At 34.8% G+C, this 14,155-nt stretch overlaps 1 protein-coding gene across 1 annotated transcript; it reads right to left on the bottom strand.

The window, feature by feature from the left end:
* Positions 1-6,477: 6,477 nt before the first annotated feature.
* LOC136833930 (uncharacterized) lies at positions 6,478-11,700 on the bottom strand. The gene is made up of 3 exons (XM_067096211.1): positions 11,599-11,700; positions 8,926-9,098; positions 6,478-6,814 (listed from the first exon to the last, which is right to left on the bottom strand). Exons 1-3 carry the CDS (start codon positions 11,698-11,700, stop codon positions 6,478-6,480), a joined length of 612 nt encoding a protein of 203 aa, XP_066952312.1.
* Between the last annotated feature and the right edge of the window lie 2,455 nt (positions 11,701-14,155).

Here is a 14,155-nt window from a genome sequence, read left to right on the forward strand (position 1 = left end):
GGAATATACATCGTATGTATTTATTCGCACACACGCTCAGACTCACGCAGACTTGCTAGAAAAAATTCAGTGTTAATAACTCATTCTCGAATTGCCCCCATTAAAAATCATATCACCCCCCTCCATCGTAGGAACCACTGGTCTAGGTGCAGATGCAGAAGAATGAGAGGAATAGTGAAATAGTTACTTATATTTATCACCATATTGAATTCAAAAGAGAAAGCTCAGTTGGGAGTGTTAGGTGCGTTTGGTTTCGTTTTTTTTTTTAGCATAAAAACCAAATAATTTTGCAGTGAAATTCATATTAAACATAAGAGAGAAACTCAAACGAGAAAACAAGCCACCAGAATGGAGGCAACGGGTCGAGTTTAAGAGAGGGAATTTCAGAAATCCCGAAATTTCAGAAACAGTGACAAGGCCATTTCATCCCTGACAGCTTGAGAATGAAAACGAATGTTGTGGCTGTTTGTCTACTTCCTTTTTATGTGATATAAGCAAACAATATGTTTTCTCTTGGGGGTGCAAGTGTTGCGTATAAAAATATAAACAGGGTAATGAATATAGCGGGAAGTAAAAGCACAACACAGAAATATATTAAAGAGAATAACCACCTTCTTTAAATTGCACATTAAAAATAATGAATCTAATAACAAATTAGAGCCTAAACTTGAACTGAACCGAACTCCAAGGAAGGAACAGTTGTTCGGCATAATGACTATGAACACACAAAATAAAAACCTCGTTTAGTCATAATGACTATGAACACAAAATAAAAACCTCGTTTAGTAAAAGAAATTCACCATAACTCACGTTCTACAAACTGAAAAGAATTTGTTTTTAGTTCTTTTATAATCAATTCCACAATAATTTTTATTCCATAATGATTGCCCTTCTATTATATGAATATACTTTAACATTAAGTAAATACAAGAAAAGATAAGGACTAGAACAGTACTATATATTGATTATGATTTTTAACAAAATGACCAGAGATTAAACTTGCACTGTGATTCCCGTAGAATTTCTATTCATAAATTATATGCAATTCAATATGACAAGGAAATGAAGTGGGAAGAACTTTTTACCTACCATTTTCCCTCAGTGTTAAACTCAGATTCAACGGACGAAATTTTATTTGACGCTGTCTTAGTTCAGGGCCGTCCACCCCCATGCCCGTGGGCTAAAAGTGGCCCGTTTGATTTTGAAAGTGGCCTGCTAGAGAAAAATAAGTAAAAGTATATTTCCCCTTTTTTAAATTATAAAAATTAGATTTACCGCTTATCCTGAACGAAAGAAATATTCTTTGCAAAATCAGTAACTATAAAGAAAAGTTTCATTGGCGTCTGTTGTGTATTACATCATATATATATATATATATATATATATATATATATATATATATATATATATATATATATATATATATATATATATATATATATATATATACATACACATACATATATATATACATATATACATATATATATATATATATACATACATATATACATACACACACATACGTACGTACATACATACATACATGCACACAGGTGGCCAGCATGACTCTTTGTTATTTTTATGAGTGGCCCTCAGACTAAACAACTTGGACGGCCCTGTCTCAGTTATTTCCCTCAGCACCATATGGAAACCCTTCCCGACATTATATTGCAGTTCTATTTTTGTCGCTTCCAATAATAAAATGAATGGTTTGCCACCCGACAGTTTGTGGAAGGTTTTTAATATGTCGTTTATGCAGTGAATGTGCATCTTAATAACCAAAAAATTATTTATAATGCAGATTACATGCCAATCTTATACTGACTGGACTAATCTGTATCGGTTGAAAAGATATTTGTGAACTTGGTTTTATTAGAATATGTGCTGGACGAAATATCACATTTATATATATATATATATATATATATATATATATATATATATATATATATATATATATATATATATATATAATATATTTGTGTATGTATGTATATATATTTATATATACATATAAATATGCATATGTATATACAACCAAACACATACATATTTATATATACATATATATGTATATATATATATGTGTGTGTGTGAATGTGTGCTACATGTGTGAAAAAAAAAGATTCATTTTGCTATATTGAACCTCTACTAAAATTAACCGTGTGTGTGTCCCCCTTTTTCGTTTCCTGTGTTGCAATGTTTCCTATTTCTCTTCAGTAAAAAAATTCATTTTGCTCTTTTGTACCTCTGTAAAATTAATCGATCCCTTTCTTCTCTCTCTCTCTCTCTCTCTCTCTCTCTCTGCAATTCCTTTTTCGCAAAGGTCTCAAACGGAGCACCATCGACCTGGGATATGCTAATGGGGAGAATAAGTTAGGGGAGCGTTTTCTCTGACGCTTGGGCGAACACGCGCACGCGGTCACAGGTGCACAGACCCCTGCACTTGTTAATTCTTTTGTTTCCTGTTTTCGTGTATTACTTGCTTATTATATGGAAACTTAGCTAATCAATCACATTATGTAATGCGTCGTTTTTCACTGCCTGGTATTATAATGAACGTCTGAACGTTTAAGCTTTTCGACCTTCTTATGTTGGAGTGAAAAGTCATGTTGATCAAGATGCACCATTTTCTCAGTTGGCGGATACTCTCACTGCGAGGAGATCGTAATAAGTCCTTCCATGCTTCGCCATCGACATGTCCTGAAAACATGTCATGAACACACGAGTCATAAATACACATGTCAAATGCACACGCGTAATGAACACACTTCGGTAACCTATTGGATATATTTCACAAAAAGGTTGAAAATAAGCCAATGATCGTAAGCTGAGAACGACCTTTGCCAAATGGTGGTTAATCGTATGAAGTACTGATTAAGGCTATCAATAATTCGTGGACTTGTATTCACCCTGTTTGTGATGTGCGTGCGATGACTTGGCGACGTGTGTTAATGACATGTTTTGCTGTAATGCTGGAGCACCCTAACATGATCGCAACAAGTTTTTGATAACTCTGATATGGTCACGAGAAGTCTGATTTAATGGAAAGCGGGGATAATCAGACATTAGGCTACCTTAATTTATAATACGTAGTCCTTTGATTAAAAGGAAATGATGAACACGGAAAGTTCCGTGACACTAACACTGTAGAACCAAACTTTAGCTAAGACTAATCAGTAATTTATGTGAAGGTAACGTGATTACTCCGTGTTCTACAACTTTGCGTTATTTCAGCAAGTTCTTGATAACCAGTGTGATTGATTCAAGTCTCGAGACAAAATAATATGATTATATCAAGTCCTCAGACAAAAAAAAATTGACATGATTAGAAAAAATACAACGTTCATCTCGAGTTCTTAGACAAATTAAGTTTAACAGAGCCTTAACTTAGAAAATGAAACATCACATTTCCTTCGATAAATAAACGTATACAATTCCTTATATATAATATATATATTATATATATATATATATTTCTATATATACTAATCAACATACAATCACGTGTGGAACAGAAATAAATTTCTGACTCGTATCAGGATCTCTTTCAATTGAAAGGCAAGGGCGCTGCCCACTAGGCCATGGAGTCATAAAAGGAGTTGGAACCTGAGGGCAACTGCACCCAAGGAATCACCTGGGCAAGCTAACTTTTATGACTTGTATGGCCTAGTGGGCAGCGCCCTTTGCCTTTCAATTGAAAGACCTTTGTTCGATCCTGATATGAGTCAGAAATTTATATATATATAAATTTTACCCAACGAATTGTGATACGTTTATGTCTAAGGCTCTGCATTAAACTTGTTAAACTTAATTTGTCTAAGAACTCGAGATGAACGTTGTATTTTTGCTATTCATGTCGATTTTTGTTTGTCTGAGGACTTGATATAATCATATTATTTTGTCTCGAGACTTGACATAGAACTTGTTGGAATAATGTCAAAGTTTTATAACGTTACCTTTCACATAAAAAATATATAATTATATATATATATATATATATACATATATATATATATATGTATATATATATATATATATATATATATATATATATATATATAATATCATCCCATAGAAAGTGTCATAAACTCTTTTTGTAAACTCTGCAACGAAAATCGGTAAGCCTAGACTAAGAGTTTTTGCAAATCTATTGCAGTAGTTTTATTTCTTATGAAGAACCGTTGCAGCAAGACGCTCGAATTACATGTTAATTTGAGACTATACGAAAAACGTTATCCTTGACTGCACCTGAAAGTAATAATTGCTTCTTTTTATGGGGAAATGTTCTTCCTTTGAAGTGTTAATAGAAAATTAAGGGGGATCTAATTATATTATAGCCAGATGTACAATATCACCTTCTGCAAGTCTTCAGGTAATCTATTTCCTTTTTGCCATTGGATTACTAAAGAATGCGATTTAATAGAGGAGAGCTTGGAAGAATCAAGTGATAGCCACAGACCTTCCATGAATAGACAAGTACCAAGAAATTAAATCTATTAGATTAAATTAATGAAGTAATCTACATAAAGTTGGCTATGTCCTAGGATGTTAATTGGTCGGGGAATTAAATTATCTCACTGGTTTCCTAGATTATCAGTTACTTGTGGAAATGAATGAATTCAGTGAATATTCCTAAAATATGAATTGGCTGTGGAACGAATAAGCTTCAGCGATATCCTAAAATGTATATTGATGTGGAATCCAGTTAATTAAATGACGACAACGTGAAGTGGTTGTGCTATCATCATAAACCAGTAAAGTTCTATGGCGCAAATTGGCTGTGGAATTAAATGATTTCATTGATGCTCTCAAACGTAAACTGTCTTCAGCAGCACCCACTTCGTCCGAGGTATATCCGAGTTTAGTAACAGGGTAACAATGGCTGCACATTTCGTAATTGGCACGACGCCTTGCCACGGATATAACTGAATGGAACTGCCGTTTTGCCTGAACAAACATCTGGGCCGATTCCCCTTTCCTAATGAAGGGAGGAGGACCTCCTGCCTCTCTGGTGCTTCGGAAGAAATAAAAATCTTTGTTGTCAGTATTAAAAAAAAAAAAAAAATCTTACTCTCTGAAGTGACCCTTTCCGGTCTGTCTTCCAAGAAAAGTCGTGGTCATTGCTGTGATATTTTTGTGACATTGCATGAATAGTTTCAGTATCGTTGCCTTTGCCTGCTAAATTAAGAAGTTCATCGTTTTCTGAATATTCGATGCTGAAATAGTTCATTTTCTCATTTCCTTCCCAAATACAGACAGCCTACGACCCATTTACTCTCATATTTACCTTTCTATTTGTAGGTTCGACAATTTTTCATAAAATGAAGCTCATACAACTATTATAGACAATATTGTACCCACCTCCCTCCTGAAGTAATATTGGAAATCCCATCAACACATTTTTTTGGCAACAACTAAGTTTTATTTAAGACTTCCAGCCATTAAAAAAAAATGAGCTGGTCACTTTACCAGCGTTCAGTCTCCTCCGTTCCCAAAGACAGGGGATCACGAACTTGTTAAATACTTAACTTTCTCATGGCAAAAAAGTTACCCCGAATCTCTGTTAATGAAGTTCAGGTCACCGGCGAGACTTTGGTAATCGTGACCGAGATTTTTGACACGTCTTCTTTTGCCCTGAATGCTTTAATTAGGCGGTCCAGGGAGAATGAAGAAACGATTAATTCGTGATCAGGAATGTCATTAATATCTTTTCTAATTAAAAATGAACGAATTATACACATCGACAATGAAATAAATATATTACGGGTAGCTTCCCATTTTAACTTCCAGAAAGAATGATTCATTTCAACTGTAAGGAAAAAAAAAATTATATTAAGAGGTTGAGAAGGACCATGAATACCTTGTCCTAACTTTCTATTGTTCATTTTAGTAATAAGAAAGAAGTTATTATTTTGTGATGGCCAGAAAAATCATCAATAAATGCCCAATTAGACTGACAGAGAGAATTAGTCATTTACTCAGCAAGAAAGAAGGTTGTGATCTCCATAAATATCAATATTATTTCCAATTCCTAGGAAACTTTGGCACTACAGTGAATTTCAAGAAATTATTTTTGTTTATGGAAGGTGGAAAATTCTATAATATCATTGATAATTACTTTTTTGACAGTTTGTTTATATAATCCATAATTGTAATTGATATTTGAAAGTGATTTATATATCTTGAATGAAATGAAATAATTTACATTAAACTGAATTGTAGAAATATAATCGGGGCTACTTGAGCTGAGACTGCCACTTTAATAGTGTCGAAAATTTCCTCGCACTATCGACGCTAAAACTAGTGAAGTAATCTCAGTCAAAGAGAACTATTGCAGGGAAAATTACTTCCAACGTACCACATAGCGAATAAAGTAGAATTGCAAACAAAATATCTTCAAAAATTATTTCTTGTTACACAACGGCAACAGAAAAGCTAGGTATCTTATAGACCAGTGGTTCTCAACTTATTTCAAAGTTTCGGGGAGGAGGAAGGGTTATTGTGACCGTAGACTGGCAGGCTCGAACTGGCTCTAGAACCACACAAAACGCAGTGTGCATCGGTCCGCACTACTGAGAGGTCACGTTGGGCTTTCTCTCCGCTAACTTCAGTATTTTTGTTGCACATTATTTGGAATGCATCTTTTGAGGCAGCCAATTTGGAAAAAGTGGGGGGACTGACACTGACATATGGTGAAAGGGAGCATGGGCCAAAAAAGGTTGAGACCACTGCTACAGACTGAGTTGAAGAGCTCATAATAAGACTAAGATTCGAGCTATTAACGAGATCAAGAGGCTTGGACTCAGTCCTGTCAAGAACAAGGATAAATAAATGAGACAATCGGCTGTGGTAGCTACTCAGATTGCACGCAACCGCTAAAGTATACTAAGACTCCCGCGGGCAGATCTTACGATGCAAGTGGTCGGTTTTACACGGTTCCAACGATTATACTGGGAGTCTTAATCTTGTTATGAACTCACTTCAACTCAGTCTATAGGATACTTAGATTTCTGTTGCCGTCATGTAACAAGAAATCATTTTAGAAAGATATTTTGTTTGCAATTCTACTTTATTCGCTATGTGGTACGTTGCAAGCTTTACTTTATGCCACGAAATTTTCCTTAGCCCCGCTGCCACAGTTATGTTTGACTGAGATTACTTCACTAGTTTTAGTGTCGACAGTGCGAGAAATTTGCCACATTATTCAAGTGGCATTCTCAGCTCAAGTAGCCCTGATTATATTTCTATAATTTTGTCTAAGTATAAACAGCAGAATGTTAAACGGCCAAGATGGTTTGAGAATAAACTTCAATAAAGGCCAACAGAGATAGAGAGATTTTGATAACTGTAAAATCCTTTAACCTGGGGAGAGATGATAGGTCTCCGACATGCATACTGTTTCCATAAAGTATATAAAAAGTCATGGATGAATGTCGACTTTCTGTCTAGTTAAATATATTTTCAATACACACAGTCCAAATGGGATTTTTTGTCTTTCAAAATTTCCACTAACCAAGAGCACGGTCTTGAGTGGTTGAAAAAATGTTGAAGGGTTGACCCACTTTTGTGCCTCTTTCAAAACTGTGATCGGTGACCGTGTTGGTTTCTTGAGACAAGGTCATGCTGGAAAATTCCCTGTAAGATTTTATCGTAAGATCTCAGTTTAAGATTCTTGTTTTTCTGACATTATCAACAAGTTTTATATTGAATTTATATTCATGGAAAGGAATATTTTCTTCCCAGCTATACTTTGCTGTTATACAGTGCTACCTTGAAAGGTCAAGAAGTTCCAAATTGGATGGACATGAATTTGAACTTGTTTTAAGTACTTTGTATTTGCATTTCGATAATTTTGCTGTACCGATTTCACTGTGTTTTTTCAATCTGAAAAAGTCTTTCTTAAGGAATGGAACACAAAAGAGTATTGAGATGCAGAGAATAAGCGCCTAACAAATCATGAAGTTTCTAATAATACAGTCTTGAAATACGGAAATAAGTAAGTTTAAGATCTGGTTTATATTTAATGTTCCCTTGATTTTATATTTGATCAGAGCGTATATGGATGAAATATAGATTCAAACGGAATTCTACAGGTAATTTTCATAAATATCCTACGCTTGTTGTGAAAAATGTTTCGGGGTTTGAAAAAGTTCTCCGCTGTAAACACCCGGTCAACACATGAATTATTAATTTAAATAAGACTAAAGAATTGTATGCTTTAGCGCTCGCGCGCGCACACACAAACACACCCACTGAGAGAGAGAGAGAGAGAGAGAGAGAGAGAGAGAGAGAGAGAGAGAGAGAGAGATGTTGTTAACGAAATAATGTTCATATGCACATGCAAAGAGAGAGAGAGAGAGAGAGAGAGAGAGAGAGAGAGAGAGAGAGAGTTCAGTTGAAACACACAAAGGTCAAGCAAACTTTCCTGAAAGGGGTTGTCTGTTTTCGCATACATTTGACTTAAAACGAAACCAGCCACCGCAAAAGAGAAAAAGACGAAGAAATGGAAAACAAACCTTTCGTCCCTTTGCTTCATTTAAACTTGCTCTTTGTCTTGCCTGTCTATTATCTATTTCTGGAGGAAAATAGAGAAAGGGCGAAAAACAACAGACTTTCCTTTTTGCATGTCTGATGCCCTGGTCTGCAAAAACACACAAAAAAAAAAAATGACAAACCCACAATAATACAATATTCTCTTCATTGGATACCCTCTTCCTCCTCCTCCTTCCGGTACAGGAGAGAGAGAGAGAGAGAGAGAGAGAGAGAGAGAGAGAGAGAGAGAGAGAGAGAGAGAGAGAGAGAGAGAGACTGCAAATCAAAACAATCTTTAAGGATGTAAACAATCGAAAAGCAAGTTATTTTCGACAAGGTTAAATTACCTCTCTTTTCCCCTTCCTCTTCATCTCTTTCACCTCTTACCCTAACGGGAATGAAGAAGAAGAAGAAGAAGAAGAAGAAGAAGAAGAAGAAGAAGAAGAAGAAGAAGAAGAGGAGGAGGAGGAGGAGGAGAAGGAGGAAGAGAGATAAAGACTGAAAGCCTGGTAACCCCCTCCATAACTTTGGTGACCACAGCTGCCGGGTTTAATATCTTCCTGGTGGAAAATTAAAGAAAAAGGGGGCGCGATTGAAAGCACCGTTTTAGAATATAATGGTCTTTTTAGTTTATGAACAAACTGAATTCTGTTTAGTCTGAAATTTAGGCAATTTTGTTTTAATACCTCTATATGATTACTGTCTTAGGTTTGGTGTTGATGTGGTTGTTGAGAGGCGATCGTAAACTGTACAAATTGATGGATATGGATATGAATATCTTCCTGCAAAAATAGATGGTAACAAGCAAAACGCAAATAAAAAGGAAGCAGAGAATGTGATAATCAGTTTACACTCATGAAATGATATCCCCAAGGTTGAACGAATTGGATATCATACGATATTTGTAGGTTAATGTTAGTAAATATGACAATGTCACGGTGTATGTGATAAAAATTCATAAAAAGCTACGTGTTTCAAACGTACCAATCGCCTGTCAAGGTGAGGGCTGGTTGATATCGAGTCTAAGTGTTTATATAACGCATTCGACGGGCATATGTACGGCAGAGTCGGTATCAACTCACAACTCTCTTGACAGCCGGATGGTTACCGTCCTTGAAAGTTTTCGATCCCCACTGTCGGTTGTTCGAATCTCCCAGGTGCCTAATCGTTTATCTGTTGTAATTTCCCTTCGGTGATACTCCAGGAGCAGAGCGAATTGGATATTAGACATTTGTAGGTTAAAGTTTTTAAGTATAAAAAAGTCACGGTTTATGTGATATATCCATCACACACACACACACATATATATATATAATATATATATATAATATATATATATATATATATATATATATATATATATATAATATATATATATAATATATATATATATATATATATATATATAATATATATATATATATATACATATATATTATATATATATTTTATTTTTCCTGCGATTTTAGTTTGAAATATGCTCTGTGAGACAGGTAGCAACGATTTAAGGTAATTTAGCCTTGTGATTCTGACTATGGGTCCAGGAAAACATAAAAGAGGAAAACAAAGGAGAATTTCATGTGAGCATAGGGCTCTTGTTACTGAGGGAAATATTACGTAAAACACGTGGGCAAATTTAAAGGAGTGTTTTACATAAATGACATCAAAGAATGGAACTCAAGTATTTCTGATCCTGAAGGGGATTCCTACGGGATTGAATGAAACTGGGGATTCCAGACACAGTCCGAGAAGCTTCCACGAAATAGGGTCCCTCTGAAATGAGAGATATGCACATTATACGCCAGTACTGAAAATGACAAAAGAATAATGAATTCGAAGCTGCATTGAGGGTACCAAAGGACTTCGATGGAGTAATAAAGACTTAATACTGCCGATGCAAGAGGACTAGGTTCGTTGATTAATGGCGCTCAAAATAAATGTTACAAGGACAAAGCGTGACTGAATGGTGGTTTTCCAGGGTACATTACTGTAAGACAGGTGAGGTTCCAACGTAGAAAAGTGGTCCGTGGATGACTTGCGATTTCCGAGGGCGAGTTCTTCCACGTGTTAGGATGCCTGGGACTTCTCGAAGAAGAGCAACGCGTGGGTAAAGAACGTGGCTTGCGGTCGAAGGGCATGAGGAGAAAGTAATTTGGAAAAGGGCCATGTGGTTATAAGGACACTGCCAAGGGCAGGTGGCTTGTCCTTCTTCACTCCTGACTTCCACCCCACGTGTGTGAGGCAGAGGCCTTGTGTGTTCTGCTTTTATCTCTCCTATGGGGCAGGGGCACTTCCAACATATGGGGTGTTGAATCATCTTCCAGCTGATGCCCACAGGGGGAGTTTTGCCTGTAAGAAAGCCCACCAGACAGAGATTTTGCCTTGAAGAAAGATCTGTTTGGAAAGGAGTTCTTTAAACCCTTGTATCCTGACCGAAGTCCATAGACAGATGGTCTATCGAGGGCGGCTGGCAGTAAATGAAACAACAACACAACCAACAACAACAAAAGAGGGGAGGCAATTTGCTATTCTTGAATCATAATAATATATATATATATATATATATATATATATATATATATATATATATATGTATATATATATATATATATATATATATATATATATATATATATATATATATATATATATATATATACTTTGTGTATACATTGAAAATACAGGGTTTCCAAAGAATGGTAAGTATACAGTACTTACGCAAGTGAAAAGGTTGAGAAAGAAAGTTTGCTAGATTAAGTGTTAGTACAGGGTAGGTGGGGGGACTATGTCAGTAATGTAACTGCAAGAATAGGAGTAGCCGGAGACACATCTCATGATGACCTGGTTAAAGCTGAAGCTAAGATAAATATGAACTGGAGAGTAATCGGCGAAAGTGCGACCGTAAATGTAAGGCATACACGCGATTTAGATAAGATTCAGTGAGAAGAGCATATGAGGAGAAATGGTTGAACAAGAGATTATGATTAAATACACAGAGGTAATTCGGTTACTGTGTGGGGATGCTTAACTAATAGCCAAGGAACAAGTTTTTCGCCTTACATGTTCTTCAAGGCGCCAAACAAATGGTGCGGAAAACGCTGCCCCGAACAAAAGCCATTGGAGGCAGATGGCCGTGATGTTTGTGAAGGAAGGTAGAGCCATCGTAGTAACAATAGGAGAATAGTAATGTATGATCATTTGTTTTTTTAGGTCAATTTAGCTTTGCCAATAGAGGTCTTGCTCGACTGTCCTGGCTGCAAATAAAATATGGACTGAAACTGGTAATCGTTCACGGTCATACACAGATATATACGATGGGCACAAACACATAAGTATATATATATATATATATATATATATAAGTATATATATATATATATATATATATATATATATATATATATATATATGTGTGTGTGTGTGTATGTACCATATACATATATACATAAACAGATACATACACATATATACATATACATAAACACAGACAGATACACACACACACACACACACACATATATATATATATATATATATATATGTGTATGTATCATGTACATATATACATAAACAGATACATACACATATATACATATACATAAACAGACAGATACATACACACACACACACACACACACACACATATATATATATATATATATATATATATATATATATATATATATATATATATATATATAAATATATATATATATATATATATATGTCAGTTAAAAGCATGTGGCATAAATCCAGCTGAGACCACAGGAAAAGCAAAAAAAAAAACCAAGGGCTTTCATGTTCTTTCAACACATTTTCAAAACGAAAGATTTTGTATGTCTGCATATGTATATATATATATATATATATATATATATATATATATATATATATATATATATATATATATATATATACATATATATATATATATATATATATATATATATATATATATATATATATATATATATATATATATATATATGTATACATATATATGTATATATATATTGACATTAATAAAACAAAAAGGTTGGTCTTCTAAGACTTTTCCGAATCAGTTCCTGATTCGTAACATCAAAGGTAAATTTTTTATATTCTCTTTATAAGGTTTTTGCCTGAAAGTATTACTTCTTTTAAATAAGTTTGTTCATTTGAGCGAATGGCCTTTTTACCTTTTATTCCTGTTTTTTTTTTCTGTGCTTCTCTTTATTATTCATTTTCTTTATTTCTTTGTTTGATAGAAGACTTTTGTTTATTTCAATTTTGCAGCCTTTGTATTCAATCTTTTCTTTTCCTATTTTTTCCTTCTTTTTCGTTTCCCGCGACATTTAAAGAACTTCTGAAAAAAAGAACACTTCAGTTGCAAACCGTTTTTGGAAAACAGTTTTTTGTTTGAAACGTTCACTACCTTGTAATAAAGCTGAGCTGTTTTTGTATGAACCGCTCACTGCACCATTACCTACTGAAACATTTATAGCAGAATGTTTTCATGATGGTATTTCGGGAATAAAACACGCATCACCAGAACAAAGACATCAATAATTTTCCTAATGTTAATGCATTCTATATGGTAAGAGTTATAATTTTCAGTGTTGACACACAAATGTACATATATATATAAATATATATATGTATGTATATATATATATATATATATATATATATATATATATATATATATATATATATATATAAATACACACACACACACACACACATATATATATATATATATATATATATATATATATATATATATATATATATATATATATATATATATAATCAAAGCTACAAACGTCCTTTAATATCCAATTCACTCTACCTCGGAAATAATATATTTTCCCCGAAGGGGAATTTTAAGTTGATAATAAGTCCACCGTCCCGTGGGATCAACCAGCGACGGACGAGGAATCAGGACTACAGTGACGCACTAACGAAATCGGCCACAAGAGAGTAATAAGTGAATAACATCTCCCGTCAACTCACCCGTCGAACTCAGGTGTTTTGCGTTTGGAGACGATATCCACCCACCTCTGCCATGTTGACCGTGTAGTGCGTTTGTCGCATGTAGCCATATTATGACTATTTATCACATCACCGTGATTCATATACAATCAGAAAGCTACAAACGTCCTTTAATATCCAATTCACTCTACCTCGGAAATAATATATTTTCATATATGTTACCGAAGGGAATTTTAAGTTGATAATAAGTCCACCGTCCCGTGGGATCGAACCAGCGACGGACGAGGAATCAGGACTACAGTGACGCACTAACGAAATCGGCCACAAGAGAGGTATAAGTGAATAACATCTCCCGTCAACTCACCCGTCGAACTCAGGTGTTTTGCGTTTGGAGGCGATATCCACCCACCTCTGCCATGTTGACCGTGTGGTGCGTTTGTCGCACGCGTAGCCATATTATGACTATTTATCACATCACCGTGATTCATATACAATCGAAAGCTACAAACGTCCTTTAATATCAATTCACTCTACCTCGGAAATAATATATTTCGAAGGGGAATTTAAGTTGATAATAAGTCCACCGTCCCGTGGGATCGAACCAGCGACGGACGAGGAATCAGGACTACAGTGACGCACTAAC

This window comes from Macrobrachium rosenbergii, chromosome 52 (genome assembly GCF_040412425.1).
Source record: "Macrobrachium rosenbergii isolate ZJJX-2024 chromosome 52, ASM4041242v1, whole genome shotgun sequence".
In the NCBI taxonomy this organism is placed as follows: Eukaryota; Metazoa; Arthropoda; class Malacostraca; order Decapoda; family Palaemonidae; genus Macrobrachium; species Macrobrachium rosenbergii.